The sequence below is a fragment of the Chinchilla lanigera genome, unplaced genomic scaffold (assembly GCF_000276665.1).
Source record: "Chinchilla lanigera isolate Chin_1 unplaced genomic scaffold, ChiLan1.0 scaffold00031, whole genome shotgun sequence".
In the NCBI taxonomy this organism is placed as follows: Eukaryota; Metazoa; Chordata; class Mammalia; order Rodentia; family Chinchillidae; genus Chinchilla; species Chinchilla lanigera.
Genome location: NW_004955432.1, coordinates 12,584,140 through 12,600,975, shown reverse-complemented (window position 1 = coordinate 12,600,975; position 16,836 = coordinate 12,584,140). Strand labels below are relative to the sequence as shown.

Sequence of the window (16,836 nt, the reverse complement as noted above, 5' to 3'; positions counted from 1 at the left end):
GTTAATGTTTAATTGTTTGATCAATCTTATATGCCTATATTTGTTTATCTGAGTAACCAATTTGGTGATATCAATATGTAATACAACAACCATTGTTAATTTCCTATCACCTTGTCTGAAATTCTGTATTGCTTGTATTGCCATTGTTTTTGTTATTTTGTAAATGTATGTGTGCTTGTTAATATGTTTTCATTCTTTTATCTTTAAAATAAAAAAGTAACTTTAACTATTCCTTACTGTAAGGTTTTACCACCAATTTTAACTATAGTAAGGGTGATTCATTTCATGTTACTTTAAATTATTTTAGGAACTAATTTTAAATTTTATTTTATGTTGTTTTATAACAACATAAAATATTTACATGATCCAAATGCAAACAAGATATATTCAAAGAAACCTGGTTGTTTCTACTTCTTGCTTCCTTATTAAATAATTTGTATGTGTGTGTGGTTTATCCTTCTTGCTTTTAAAACTATATAAACATAATTCTAAACAAGAATTCTAAAAAGCTAGCTTTTTAATTTAAAATATATTTTAGAGATAATTCCATAACAGTATGGCAAAGTCCTTTCTTTTTACATTGATTCACACAATACTGTATTGATGGAGACTTTTGGGTTACTATTAGCCATATTGCTATTCAAATAACCTTCAATGAATAGTCTTTCACTCATATTCTTTTTTAAAATTTTGGCTAGTATGTCCTTAACATAGATTCCCAGAAACAGGAATTGCTCTGTTAAAGCACATAGTATTTTTAAATATTTCCCAATTCCTCCATTGTGTACACCATTTTGCATTTCCAGTGTTTGAGAATGGCTGGCTTCTTTCAGTCTTATCGTAGAATGTGCTGTTAAATTCTTAGATTTTTGTCAACCTGATACAAATGAGCTTCTCCAGTTAGCTTTAATTTGAATGTTCATCATAAACGAGATTGTACATCTTTTCATACAGTCAAGATCTAATTCAGTCCTCTTGACATATCTTCTCCATTTATACCCATCGAGCCAAACAAAGTTCTATTTTTTTCTCATTCCTTGAGTTACTTTTCAGTCTACTTTTCTGCTTACATTTCTCCTGTTTATTTTCTAAATATTCCCCATCCTCTAGACCAAGTCTTGGTGTTTCTTTAAAAATCCTTTCTTTTGCTTTATTTATCATTGCTCTTCTGACTGCTACTAAGTGCATGCCTACAGCCCAGAGCCCTTTCTGTAGAAGCTACCCAGGGAGGTTTTGAAAGGTGCCTCCCAGGTACCTTAAACTCAACATGTATAAAGCTTTTTCCCCCACACCCCTTCCCCTAGTATTCTCTAGTGCAGTGAAAGTCGTCACAAATTGCCAGCTTCTTGGCTCCCTCTCCTACCTTATTCCCATCAAATCAATCACCAGTTTCTGTAGCTTTTATCTCTTAAATGGTCCTCAGCTCTATCTATTTCTTTCCATACCCAAGTACTAGTCTAAGCCACTGTCAGATCTTCCCTGGGCTACTATACCTTTCTTCCAATTGGTCTTTGCTTTTATATTTGCTCTCAAATACCACCAAAATTATCTTTCAAATAGAATATGCAGTCACTTACCAGCTTAAAGATCTCCCAAAGTTCAAAACCATCGATAAACAACAAAACCCCCCCAAACAATAAAATAAACAACTCTAACCCCAAAGCTTAATCTTCCATAGGTATACATTAAGTAAATGCTACAAAGCTCTAGGAAACTGGCAGAGGACTAACACATGTGGAGTTAGTGCTGGTGAAGAAGTGTTTCTTTATCATTATCTAAATCAGTAGATTTTTTTTATCATCAGACTATTTTTGAGCATTATGTATATATTTAAAGATAAATAGGCTGGATTGACAAAGTAAATCTTAGCTAGTGCCTGGCCAGAGGGAGTCAGCAACAGGATATATAAACCCCCAATGTCACGTCCCATGGAAGAGCCTTCAAGTACAGCTTGTCCTTACAACACCGCAGGGGCAAAGAACCACCCTGTCCTCCTATATTGTCCTGGGAATTTGGGTCAAGGTATTCTTACCTTTGTGGTCCACAGTTTGACAGTCCAGTCAAATGACGATGTGACAAACAGGTGAGAAAAGTCAATCGGACCTACAGCCATGTGGCAGTTAATTCCTGTCACTGGCCCTTGGTGACCTTCGAAGACCTCGCCAATGCCTGCTTTGCTGCAGGAAGAACACATACAAGCAGGATTTTAGTGGCTTTTACGATGTATTGTGAGTTAACAATTTCATCTCTGCCAGATCACTTTTTCAGTTTTTAGACCAACAACAGTACACTACTAAAGATGAAGCCTTTTCAGTTATTTTGAGAAAAAGAAATTGTCTGAAAGCATGTATCACTGCTTTGATGACTAAAAAACAGTACAGGGAAGGATAATCTTTTTAATCTTCAGAATTCAGTAACCAATTTTATCACTTAACCCTTTTTCAGAGTTTCTCAAGTCCTATCATTAATGCAGCTAATTTGATGAAAATAACTACATGTGGACCTCACAAGCCTTTATACTTATGATGATACTATTGTATTTTTAAGGTGGCACGTTGTCCGTATTCAATTTTAGCTCCTTTTGGGGAGCCCGTTAGCTATAAAGCACTATCCATCGTGAAGGAGTAATAATTTGTTATTTAAAGGAAATTCCTTATGCGAAATTGACAGTTTACATATCTAAAAAGGTAGGAATATATAAAAATCTTTGTTAACACAAAACAACACACATAATTAAATATAATATAGAAAAAAATGGTGTTTTCATGCCCGTGAGAACAGAAGAGAGATTTACAAACACATTCTGTGAATTCCATAAAGGAAGGGTTCTTGTCTTTTTTGCCAAGAGTCCAGTATATAGCAAGTGCTCAATAAATATTTGTTGAGTGAAACAGCAAAAAGAAAGGGACAAAGTCATGATTTTAAAGGAAACAATAGTGCTTTTGAAAACAAAAGCACATTTGAGAAATAGTGATACACATTTAAAAAGTTATTCCCCAGACCTATTTCCTTTATTTTACCCAACTGGGATCATTTCCAGCCCTCTATTATCACATAATGGCCTGCAGGCAATCATACGCAATTAGGAAAATCAGAGAAAATATACCCAAAATACTATATGTTAAAAAATTCATGTACAAGGGGTTATAAATATGACAAATATGTAGGAATTGTGGAATAAAATGGGCTCAGTTACACTTGGTCCTCTGGAGCACCAATAAATGTCAATGTACTGAGTAAAATTTGCAATCACAAAGTGCTGCAACCTGTGTCCCATATAACAGGCACTCAAAAGTTATTCCCAGAGAAGCTGCTAACAGCAGTTCCACATGTGATCATTTAAATTTGTTCTAATGAACACGAGGAGCTGATCTTTGAAGTGGCCCCTGGTGAGACTCCACTTGCTCTTAACAGCATCCTGAAAGAGTTTATAGGGTGCAAAATGAGGACCTTGTTAATTTATGGAAGTGGATTTGCACCTTCTCTAAGCTGGGTGAAAAATAGAACTTCCCCGCCTCTCCCTTATAGCTCTCGATGACCCATTTAAATTACTACATAGCCAAGGCCTGCTACTTTATGACTTTGCTAAGGTCTATCATTTATATTTCAGATGGATAGGTTCATGGAAAGAGTGAAATCAAGTTCACTGTAAAGAGATTTGTGTTGTGTTGTGTGCCATGGGGACTTTTCTTTTTAACCAACAATGTATATTCTGGTTGTCTTTGAAAAGGACAATGGTAACAAAATAAAAATATTCTTCATATCAAAGGTTATTTACATTACAGAAAAATCAAAAACATCGGAAAAAAATCAATGAACATGTTCTATAGCTTTCACAGATAAGTGAGATCCTAGGTAATACCCCGGGTTAAGTTCATGGAACCCCTGCCCCGCTGACCTTTATAGTTGTCTAGACTGATCTGTGACTCCAAGGTTGTCTCACTGCTCTCTGCACCTTATATGGATGGATGATACCCTACTTATGCTGTAGATATTTGTGCATTTTTCTTTCCCGCTATGATCAGTTAAACAGGAACCTGGTTTAAACAACACCTGTATGACTTGTAGCATCTAGCAATGCACTCTGCTCGAAGTAGGTGTGCCTCAAATGTTTGCAAGAATGAATAATTTATCAGATGTTTTTACGCCTTGATTAAAAATCTTTAATGTTTTGTTCAGTCAGATTTTGTGTTGTAGGCATACTGGACAGAGAACGGCGAGGTGTAGCTTATTCAGTCATCTTTAAATCGTGTGTGGGGCCAAGACTGCTTGCTTAGAAACATCACATCTTCTATTATTTGAATGGAAAAAATCATGTAGCTTACCCATGGATGTTTGTTACTTCTAAAATCACAAAAACATAAAAGTATGTAATTGGAGTTATTTGTGGTTCACCAGTAAATGTAAATAGCCTGGGATGAATACAAGAGATGGAAAAAAAATCAATCAAACAAGAACTACAAAAGAAAGAGAAATTAAGCATCAGTGTGAACGTAGTGATCCTATTAAAAGAGGCTGAGGCCACCTGTGAAGTTTTGCATGTCATGTTACAGTCTAGTCCAAATGATCAGAATCCACAGTATTTTGACAGTTCTGTTTGCCAGAGGCACCAGCCAATGTCTCCATCAAGGGAAGATTCCTGCCACCTGGAAACTGCTTCGTATCTCCTACTTTTCTGGCCACTCATACTATGAGGAAGGGTATCAAGGAACCTATCTATATTATTTACATTTTGTCATTTCTTTATTCCCTATACTGTATAGGTTTTTAGGTCTTTATTTGCTATGTGCCAAATACTAGACAGGGAGTCAAAGATGAAATGCAAGTAGTTTAGCAAGGGAAAAAACGGTAGATAAATGAATAATTGAAATGTGATTAATACTACGGTAGAAGCACATAGAAGAATATATTAAACAATAAATCTGACACCTGATAGCCCTATTCTATTTATTCTAATTTTCTCTATCACTTATCATCTTAAACTATATATTTACTTTCTTGTTAGTCTTTTACCCTTAACTAGAGCATGAAGTCTGTATCACTTCTGTTCCTTTCTGTATTTTCATGATGGTGTCTGACACAGGGAAGATTCTCAACAAATACTCCCAGAAAGAATGAGTGAACCAAAGTGATGGAAAGTTTACAGGACCTAAAGGAGGGAATGGTTGTCTTCACCCAAGAGAGTCAGAAAAGGTTCAGTGTGCATGATCTCTGCGCTGGCTCTTTACTAAAGAGGAATTAGTCAAGCAAAGAAGAGAGAAGGCAGAGACCAAGCGGAAGAAACTGAGGGTGCCAGCTCAGAGAGGCGTGAGCAGTCAGGTGGTATTCCAGGATGGTGGTCCTCGGTAGGCACATGACTGGCACTTGAAGGTGTGCACAGAACACGAGGCTGAGAAATGGTAAATAGTGTGGTAGGAGCTACTAAGAAGTGTGCACATTTCTCTCAAGGCAGCGTGAACCACCAAAGACTTAGAAATGACTAAGGACCAGAGCTTATGTGTGCTTTGGGTTAATGAAGGCTTGAAAGTGTGTGCTTTGCATTTGTTCATAATACATTATTTCTAATGCAAGGTGCTTATAACCTAGAATGTGACAACAGACCTTCGGAAACGAGGACCCTGTCATCAGTAAGAAAACAGGAAAATCACCTTCCATGCCGACAGGCTGTGTAGACCGTACCCTCCTCACTGCCGACCACGAAGTTATTGACATCTCCCGTCGGGAAGGCCATTCCGGTAACAGCAACGGGCTTGGACTTATTGTACACCAGCTCCATGCTCTCCTAGCAAAACACGGTGTGGTTACATTTCCATCTGTCAACTCCTCTCCATGCCAAAGATAGCATGGAAAAATCATTTGGCTCAAACGTCTGTTTGCTTTTCACACAGCGTTACAAAAGACCCTGGCTGTGCCAGAAACCACACTTTACTGCTCCTGACATTCACGCTGCTGTGTATCTCTGGTTTCAGGCCGGCTGGATTTCATCAGCATGTGCTGCTGCTTCCTCAGTCAGGCAGAGATGACAGGTGAGAGTTTTGAAACTAATGGTGCAGAAACTAAAGATAATGCTCTAATGATTACACTTGTCAGCCCCAGGCTTTAATAAAACACACAATACCCTTGTATTTACAAACATTTTCAAAATCAATTGTTCGTGAGAATACACATGTATTAATATCAGATGTATAAGCACATTTGTCAAGGCAGGACTGTGGGTCCTCCATGGACTGAAATCAGAAAATTGTCACTCATGTCATAAAAACCAGATTTTTAACTGCAGGAACTAGATTTCATGAAGGGTAGCCTTCATGTGGTAGGTATATGGGATCTTAACCTACAAAGAATGAGGTTTAACTCTTTAAAATAGTGAATGAGAGTCTTTCATTTTATATAAAATAATTTTTAAAATTAGGAACTAGAGAATATTTTAAAAGACATACTGATGAGTTAGGTTTAATGACAGTGAAAATACTTCAACATAAAGTCACTGAGTACTTCGGCTATTTATGTCAAGTAGCCTATTTTGTGTATCTGGCATAATTTTGAAAAACCATTCTAGGGTGTCACATCATTGCAGTTGCTTGAAAGTTTGGTCATTCCTATGCAAACAAACTAGGCTTTTTTGGCAAAGAGGTCCATAACTGGGGAACACATGCTGTCAGGATGGGCCCCACCGACCATGTGGTTATGTTCAGGCTCACGGTAAGATCCACACTAGCAAGCGCAGTGGCGTCCAGGCTAAAGGAGATGGTGCTGTGACGATGTAAGACAGAAAGCTGGCTTAGTGGCCTGCCCCATCTCTAAAGTCAGTAGCAACTTCCACTGGGCAGAGAGATGAGGGCGGCTGCGGGCCGCCCTGCTCCTCAGGCAGTCCATGGAGGTCATGCTACAAATTGTCTCTGTGCAGAGACAGGCATCTGTGGGCATCTTAACATTAATAAAAATGATCTTGGAGCCTGTACCACTGGTTTTAACCTAAACAAATGCATGTTTAATCAGCAAAATGGGCAATTAAAAATTCCTACGTAGAAGGTCTGCTCTTATATCTGTTTATAATCTTCATGCTTTTAAAAGCAAACAAGACATTGCTGAAAATTTTAAGACAAAACCATAAAATGCCCACACACAACTCCAGATCTGTATAAAGTGAAAAATCAGCAAAAACAGAGGAACTTACGTTGTAAGCAGTTTATTAACACTCTCCTTTATTTCCACTAAAATTATATGAAGAATTTAATTAGCTTTAGTATTCTGTACTTCTACATTTTGCAGAAATTTAAAGGAGGTTCTTTATAGCCTCCACATTTTGCAATTTTAATGTCTTCTTAAATAGAGTGAGAGACATTCTAGAGTTGTTACTCCAGGAAAGGAAGCAGGAATATTAAAGTTGAGAATTATTTACTAGATGTGTTTCATAAGTTTTTGTACTTTCTCGTGTTATGAATTCTTTATAATTTTTTTTTGTGTGTGGGTCCTGGGAATCAAACTCAGGACCTTGTGCTTGCCAGCTAGGGAGGTGCTGTGGAGCTGAGCTATATACCCAGCCCTCTTCATAGTTTTTAGTTAAAGGATAGAGAAGTACTTTCTTCCACACAAAGAAATATGAAAAAGTACATGTTATGGTTTGGGGGATATTTTGCAAGGGGAACAATATAATACAGGACACATATTTTATAAGATTATTTATAACAGTCACCCAAAGAATGATATACAAGAGAGTGCAGGAAATCTGTCCACACAGTATAGACAGGAATACAGCTGAAGCCTTGAATCCCGTGATAATGTCCTGCATGAGTCCTAACTTCTTCTTTTCCAGTTCTGCTGGCAACAGTCCCCAGGTGGGCCTCGCACACCCAGCACCATGCTTACTCAGTTCAGCTGGGAGTTATCAGTTGACCACCAGTTGTCAATCCACCACAGTATGTGTGTGTTTTTATGCAAGCCGTTATGTGTCTGTGTGCATGTGTACATACATCTATCCTAAAAGCTGATTTTCCTCTGCTTCTGCTCCTTTGATTGGTTTCCATTACTGCAATCAGTAGTGGTCTGGAAATACTGGAACTTTTTCATTTTCAACTTCTCAGTTTTTGGGCAAGGAATGGCAGGAGCCATACTAACAAACATTCTGGCGGGGAAAACAGATATTTTAACAAATTCTTCATGCACACAGTGGTTGTCTATGGTACGGCTACAAGCAAGGGTTTGGGTTTCTGTTTTGTTAGGATACCTTTCTTTCCAGGCAAGAACGCGTGAAGGCTCGCTTTGCTGAGATCCAACCTTATTTGTGTTTGCCACACAACAAAATTCCTACCACAGGCAACTTCCCTAACGACTGTGCTTTAAAACGGATTATTTCATTATCACTTGAAACCGGCCTAAGGATTAATGTATTACAGTAATTGCATGATTTTCAGGATAGGAAATGGGTTTTGGCTTCAAGAGGAGACTGCTGAAATTGGGCCCCACTCTTTCAAGGCATCCGTTGGTTTAACCTATAGGCTGTGAGGGCTTGCTTTTATGAGGTCCGTTCCCCAGTAGGTGTCTCTTTTCAGCAGTATCCCATATGTGTAAGGAAAAACAAAGCTACCTGTGGGGTTGACAGCATGTCAAGGCTCCAGGAGCACATTTTCCCATCTGTGGAGACGGTGATGAGGTTATGAGCATTCTGGGTCCCAACAACATTGACGCAGTACACGGGGTGCTGCAAAAAGCATCAACAGGGAGGATCAGGTGTAGCTCTAACAAGACTCAGTTACATCCTGCTGTCAAAAAAATGACTGTAAAACAAGGCTTAAAGATGATATAATCCTACTCGAATGCAAGCCTCGGTTCATTTGCCACTTTTGACTTGAGCTTGATTCTTTTCTCAACTCTGGTGGTGACACTAATGGAAATCCTTACAAAGCCTCACCTTGCTCGGTCAAATGCAATGCAACAGAACTGAAGGGAGGCAAAGGGGATGGATTCAGAGAGGAGAACCTGGATGAGTTAAGTCCCCACCACACAGTTTAGCTTCTAAGTTCGACATGAGTGGTGAGAAAAGGCAGTTTTCCTCAGAGTAGAAGCAATGATTGCTGGAAGAAATATGTGTCTCTAAATCTGGAGTTTAAGGTGTGATAGTCACAGTCCCAAACATTTGGTAACAGTTTTTAAAAAGTGGTTAATATTGACCTGGCTTTTTAATTGAGGTGAAGATATTGGTGGTAAAAATACTGGTGCAATGTGCTTAGTGAGATACAATGAGGTTCTGCTATGTTACTGCAAAATATATAGGGTAATGATAGATTTAGTTTTCAAAATACCATCTGGAGTAGTATGGCCACTTAGATTTGGCCAGGTTCTTTTGGGTTTTGGGTTTTTTTTTTTTTTTTTTTTGGTTTTTCTCTGGTACCGGGAATCAAACTCACGACCTTGAGCTTGGCAGGCAGGCACTGTGCCGCTGAGCTAAATCCCCAGTCCCTTGGCCAGGTTCTTGAGAAAGGTCATTTACACATCCTGGAAACCATAAGCAAGCTGCTGTATCTAGTCCTCTATCATAGCTCTAGTAGGTTAGCCCATTCTGCAGAATTCTACATGGTAGGCTAAAACCATTTGCAGCTGCACATTAAACACTAAATGGAAGGTTAGCATAAGCAGAACCTTGCAGCAATTTGGGTTACATTTTAGGCGGCTTAGTCATGAGTGGCCAAACCACAACTTATTTGATGCTTCTCTGTGTAAATAGCTAATAGTCTGTTTTACTCCTGATGAGTTACTGTCCATAATACCTAGCCACAACTACAATGAGTCAATCTTTAATATTGCAAAGCCAATATTATATAAAGGATGGTTCCCAGACTATGATTATCATATAAACTCCTGGTCAGAAAGAGTAGTAATAATCAGCTAGTGGAGCTGCTCATCTGTTCCATCCAAGAAGTGGTCTAAACTCTGATTAAACACCTTTCTCAAAGAGTAGCTAGTTTTAGTGCTAATTTCTGGCCCGGTTCTTGAGAAAGGTCATTTGCACATCCTGGAATTTTTCCTTCCACTAATAGGGATTTTAAAAAGTTCATGGAGATATTTTTAGTGCCGTACCCTCTGGGATCATACAGATGAAGTCTGTAGGATAGGATTCCTACTCTTTGGATTTTTTTTCTGGTTCTGGGGATTGAACTCAAGTCCTCCTGCATGTTAGGCAAGTACTCTACTGAGCTACATCCCCATATCCTTATATTTTTTATTTTGAGACAGGGTCTCACTAAGTCACTAAATTGCCTGGGCTGTCCTAAAACTAGTAAACCTCCCCCCTGGGGCTCCTGATTAGCTGAGATTACAGGTGTGCACCGGTATGCCCACCATAGATTGTTGTTTTATATCCCGGGTCTCTCGCCATTTAATCTTGCTTTACTTTGACTTACCATTACCAATTCCAGGTTCCTTGGGTAAGCACCTGGTTTGCAAAACCATCTCCATCCTACTCATTCTTTTCTTTTTTTTTTTTTTTTTGGTTTTTCTCCGGTACCGGGAACCGAACTCACGACCTTGCGCTTGCCAGGCAGGCGCTTTTGCCGCTGAGCTAAATCCCCAGCCCCCATCCTACTCATTCTTTTGAATGTACTCTGTGTGTGTGTTTGGGATTGAACTTCAGGCCTTGTACATGCTGGACAATCATTCCACCACTGAGCTACATTCCCAGGCCATGAATAAACTTTTTTCTTCCAAGGGAAAAACCTGTTTGTTTATGTGATTAAACAAAAATAAAATAAGCTGCACAGGAACAATGTTAAAGTCCAAAGGGACACCAACTTTCCTTTAAGGCTGTAGTGGCTGATACAGCATCTCCTTCTACCTTCTCTGTGGACCACACCTTGCTTGGGCACTGCCTTGGTACTGCGTGTCCCATGCCATCATTTTAGTGGATGGGTGGGGAAATCGATTTTCCCCAAACTTTTAGGCAAAAATGGGTTTCTGTTTGAGTTATATTTTTCCCCTCTTGGTCATTGCTTTTAAATCTTGAATAAACTTTTTAAAAATCTGAATTCCTCTAATGGTAAAGATCTGAGAATAAGATAGAATTGTCTACCTATATTTGGAACACGATATAAAAATCTAGTTAGCACTGAATTATCACTTCTTATATGATAAACAATAGGACTGTTTCAATGACTCCCAAGATTACAGCAGCTGTTCTGATAATTACATCACCTCTTTCACCCATGCTGGTAGACAGTTAACTACTCTAAATTCCTATGTCTTTTTAATGTCACATCTCCAGAGACACTTGCAAATGAATTGGACTAAGTGAGTCTGCACAGTGGTTAAGTACAGCAGAGATGTGAAAATAAATGTTATCCTGATCAGCTCTCTACACATCAAAAAGCTTGATTGATTGTGGGGGGGCCATATATATATATATATGTATATGTATATATATATTTGTGTGTGTGTGTGTGTGTGTGTGTCTTTTTGAGAGAAGGTTTCGCTATGCAGGTCAGACTGGCCTTGAGCTCACTTTGTAGCCCAGGCTGACCTTGAACTTGTGGCAATCCTCCTAACTCAGCCTCCTGAGCATTGGGATTACAGGCATGCGCCACCATGCCTGGTCTGATTGTATGACTATTGATAATGCTCTTCTCCAAGTCTTTGATGCTGAAGACCCTAAAGCAGTATGCAATCAAACTCACGCCAGCACGCCAAGCTCTGTGTGGATATCAAATGGGAGAATGGATGTAACAGGTTCTTACCTAAAAATAGCAGACAGTAAAAGTGAAGGGTGATATAGAATGAATATTCAAGACGCTGCATGGTTTTGACTTGGTCTGTGTTATCCCAGAAGCTACTGCACTGAATTCAACTTTCCTTCTCCCATGAGTGGAAAGCCTGGCGCAAATATTGTTGTAAGCCTGAAATCCATCCATTTTCCAGCAAGTGGCTTCTCTGTTAAGCATCAAGCCCCCCAACATGAATAACCAAACTCTCAAGGATCAAGACTCCCAAGGGTGTGACAGGGAGAGATGCCAGGTTTGGAAAAATGTGTAGTCAGAGCGCAGAGAAGGAACGTATATGGTAGCGCTTACCAGGTTTTAATCAGTACTTTGAGGATGTCCTCTTACGAGTAATAAAATGCACAGAAGGATAAAAAAGGAGATAAAAAGAAACCTAGATATGTAGAAAAGCAGACACCCGGGTATGCCTAGTCAAGGACCTGCATGCACACAGAACTCTACTTAATAGAAAAGAAAAAAAGCAAAAGTATAGCTCATTTTTCCAGTATAGATGCCAGATTGTTTTTATTTATTTTAGGAATAAACATACTGTGTGGCAGAAGGATTTTGTTTTAATTATGATTTCCTGTTGTCCCAAATACATATGTGTGGTGGGTGTGAAAGGAAATTAGCGAGCAACTTGTGGTGAGCCCCTTTTCCGTTTTGATCTTGGCTCCAATCAGCCAGGCAATACTGGAAGTCGAAAGATGCACCCAAAATTAACTGTGCACTTCTAGCTGTGTGTTAGACAAAATGCAGCAAGAAAAGAAAGAAATTTGTTTTTGTTTTGTTTTCTAACAGAAAATGCCTCTCAGTTTGATAATAATAGTTTTTTTGATGTGATGGCCACACGCTCCGTCCCTTAGCTGGGGAAAAAAAAAGTTAATTGTTTGGAAGAACTCCCAGATTCGGATTTCTCCAAAAACATATTGCTAAGTGTTCTAACATTTGTACTTATAATCTTTGAAATTTCAGAAGGCATGTTCACAAATGTACCAGACGCGTGCACAGAGCCGAGAACTGGTTTTGCACTGCTAGAGAACACACCTGCATTGATCTTCTCCTGGGCCATGATTTTTTGTTATTAGTTTGGAGAAGGGAGGGAGGTAAGAGCAATTTCTCAAGATTCCCAAGAACTAGTTTCACCGGCGAGTGTCTTTGGCCCAATCAATCAAAATTAGGACTGACTTGGTATCTCGCAATTCCTTACCAGACCAGAAGAATTTTCCTCCTTGCAGTCTCAGCTAAAAGAGCTAGCAGATCTTTTTCAAGGCACAATGGCTTTAAAGCCAGGAGAGGAAATAAATGAAGCAACCATATTAAGGAAATTGAAAACAATAGCAGAGCCATATCCTTGGGCATAATGTGGGCATTTCAGAGAAGGAGCATCAGCTAGCCCGAATGTCAAGGTAGCAGCGATTGATGGAGACATGCCTGTCTTTTTGTTCCTACAATCGCTCTGCACACCTGTCATTCTCTTAAAGGAAATGACAGAGCAGTTGTCTTATGAACATTATGCTGAACCTCTTCTACTAAATTATGGGTAATGGTTTGGAGATGTTGACTTTTAACCCTGGGGATTATATCGTCACTGTCGACTTTGTGTTGAGGCTCACACTACGCATTCCTGAATTTAAAGACATATACCTTCCCAAATCACAAAGGGAAATGGTTTGTTGGCATGTGCCTCACTTAATATCACTAGATACGAAGTCCTTACTCCTCGTGGTGTATTTACAAATATTTGTTTCCCTTTACAATATAGATGGGAACGATTTCTTCAGACAAATGCTTCCAGAGATACCGCTTCCGAAGTTTCTCTCTGTATCCTTTCACAGTTTTAACCCTCTTCCTTTGGGGCCCTTTCTACATGCTGGAACTTTCGGCTTAAGAGCCTTCTCTAAAATCAGTGCTTCCTTTACTTACTTTTCAGTCAGCTGTATTTCAGTCAGTCAGGAGATCAGCACTATAAACTAGATACTTCTCAATTAGTATGGTTGGCAATGTCCACACTTTCACAAGTTGAGCTATTTCCTTTCCAGGGTTTGGGTAGCTGACAGAGATGTGACAATAGTTTGACTTACTGTGTGTGCAGCAGCTGACAAGGGTGTCCTCTGGACAGGTGTCCTCCGATGACTGCGATTGTCCCATAGGACAATCTGGCCCGAGTACGTCCCACCAACTACCAAATTGGGATGGAAACGGGCAAAGCAGACAGACATCACGGAGGACTGTGAGGGAAAAGGGGAGAGAAGCTCTGTGAGATCACTGGAGAACAGGCTATTGTCTCTTATTTCTTCCCAAAGAGAAAGCAATTCATCACATGAACAATACATCTTGGAAAACGTGAAGCAGTTGAAAGCTGGGCTTGTGAGATGCATAGTTACTAGGCAATTTCATACAGAGACACAGGACTTTCTCTTGAGAGGTCAGCCAATGGTTTACCCCTTGAAAGCTGAAATTTGAAATCTTGGCCATGTCATCAAATAGGCATAAAACCTATCTTAAGTACATCATTGATCTGTGGTCTGTAGAACTTGCTTTATGGACATTTCGCATTTCTCAAATAAAATTGCAACAGAACTAAATTAACTCTCCACTGACGTCTTTATGAAGCAATTCTTTCCTCGGAGAGTATGGCCACGTCAAGTTATACTTTGTGCAGTACTGGTAAATGCAGAGTCATTCTCAATGCAAACACTTTAAGGTAGGATGTTTTGAAATTTTTTTCTTTGGTCTTATGTAGACTTCTAGGAAGTATACTGACCTCAGACTGATCCAACTGGGTCCTCCCAAAATACTGCCATTCCTATGGGCACTCTCCCTGACATTTATGCTGCCCACTTTAGATAATTCTTAATGCTGTCGTTTGCCTGTTTGAGTCAACAGCCTGAAATGGATTGCAGTCCGGCTCTGTACAGTCTGTCATTGCATCACAAATGTGGTTTCTGAAATTCCACAAACAACTACTGGATGCTACATTTTGTTTCAAACCACTTAGCTCCTGTTCTTAAAATCAGACAAGTTATAATCCCTCACCTGCTAACTCTTATTTGATCTCGGAAGTACCTTCCATATTTGCATTTGTAAGTTGACTTGTTTTTAATAAACACATTTCATTTCTTCAGTTAAATTCATCAGAGAACAATTACAGAGAACATATTATGGGTAAGAAAGACATTATACCAAAATGGTGGGAAGCAAAAGGTAGTTAATGCCCTTAACAAACTCATGATCTGGTAAGGAGAACTGAAAAAGCACATAAGTGGATAAGCAGAGCTGCTGCTACTCTATACATTGCCTCTGAGTGAAAAACAAAATGGCGCCACTCAGGATGGACACAGTCATGTGGGCAGGGACATGCCCTGGCAAGTGGAGGGAAAAATGGATTTCCATCTCTCCTTGTCCCCTGGGTTCACCATCCTTGCGCAGGACATAACTTGGCACCAAAGTAGTAGATTTGAACATAACACATGACCAACTAAATCATAGGAGCCTGTGTGTATGTCCCTGTGGGAGTGTGGCAAGCAGGGGTAATAGAGGGAGAAGACGTGACTAGAAAGACTTCATGGAAGGCGATGTATTATACCTTGAAGTCATGTGGAATATTCAGCCAGTGGCAAGGACAAGGCATTTCTGAGAGATGAGCTAGCAAGAAGTAAGGATTGGAAGCAACAAGACAGAGATTGGTGAATGACCCACAGTATGATCTGTCTGGGAAACAGCTAGCCTGGAGGAGGTGGTTGGGAAATCAGGTTGAAGAGGAATCCTGACATAGACAAGAGAAGGTCTTTTATTGGGTGGCGGTTCTGGGAATCGAACTCAGGACCTTGTACTTGCTAGGAAAACGCTTGTGCCGCTGAGCTAAATCCCCAGCCCAAGAGAAGGTCTTGAATGGTACTATTTGAAATTTTCTTGGTGAGCAATGGTGAGAAATCACAACTTTTCGATCAAGCAAGTATGAAAGTCAAAGGTTGTAACCCATAAGCCAAAAAAAATAGTGATTAAAGAAAAAATTATGAAATTTCTTTCAGACTGACAAGCTAAATGTCCATTTCTTTACACTTGATCTTAACCAAAAGGCTGAGAAGCGATAAATACCCATTTCTTTAAAGAAAGCAAAACAAAAAATAAACCGAACAGATCTACTATTGCCCTGAGGTTTTTCACTCAGAAACAGTCTGGACACTGTAAGGAATGCAGACTATTTTTCAATGTCATGTTTTCCTAGTTTGAATGATTTTCAGTTCCAATTCCTTGAACATGATTCAACAGAGAACATGCCTGTGCCCCAGTCTGGTTTTCATAAAGTTCAAGAATAACTCTCAATAATAACAGTGAATTAAAGAAGAAGAAAATAATGCTGGTCAGCTTCTTGTTTTACACATCCCACAGAAATGATTCTTAGTTCTCAATTGATGAAATTCTTATGTTGCTTGAGCTGTGTTGGAAACTTTTTTAAACCTTCAGAAGGACTTAAAATTATCCAGGTGGTATCAACAATTGAATTTACCAAAGCTCAAATCAATATGGATAAAGGAATGCCATTCAATTGGAAAAATCCAGAATTCAACCACTTGATTGCTTCCGTGTTTCAGCTAAATCCCAGCAAATGCTCCTCTAAATCTTGCCCAGTTTGTTAAGCGACTAAATTGGAGAAAACAAACAGAGGAATATTGCTATGAAACTGGAACTGACAGTTAGTTGTCAATTAGAACCAAAGTCCACAAAGTGAGAATGCTAATACCTACTTGTTCATTCATTCATTTGTTCCATCTTTATTCATTTATCAAACACTTATCGTGAAGGACGACTAAACCATTTAAAAATTTTTCAAATGTCACAAAAGCCCTACATTTGGAATTCAGAATTCTATTTAAATTTGATACCCTGTCAAATTAATGCCTAAAAAGAATGAAATCACCTTTGGGCACCATGTTCTGCCATCAGAATCTACTTTGGTTTCCTGAAAACCAATTTTTATAATTTTTCGTGAGGAAAAAGAGAAGAACTGGGGCTGGGGATTTAGCTCAGCGGCACAGCGCCTGCCTGGTAAGCGCAAGGTCGTGACTTCGATTTTTTCTGTACA

The 16,836-nt window shown here is 39.2% G+C and overlaps 1 protein-coding gene across 1 annotated transcript in view; it reads right to left on the bottom strand.

Annotated features, from left to right (window-relative positions):
* Dync1i1 (dynein, cytoplasmic 1, intermediate chain 1) overlaps positions 1-16,836 on the bottom strand; it is a gene marked incomplete at its 5' end in the record, with an annotated part of 273,910 nt that overhangs the window by 56,516 nt on the left and 200,558 nt on the right. Inside the window, 4 exon segments of the mRNA XM_013516078.1 lie at positions 2,033-2,177; positions 5,649-5,782; positions 8,588-8,701; positions 13,832-13,978. Of these exon segments, the coding sequence (XP_013371532.1) occupies positions 2,033-2,177; positions 5,649-5,782; positions 8,588-8,701; positions 13,832-13,978 (540 nt within the window).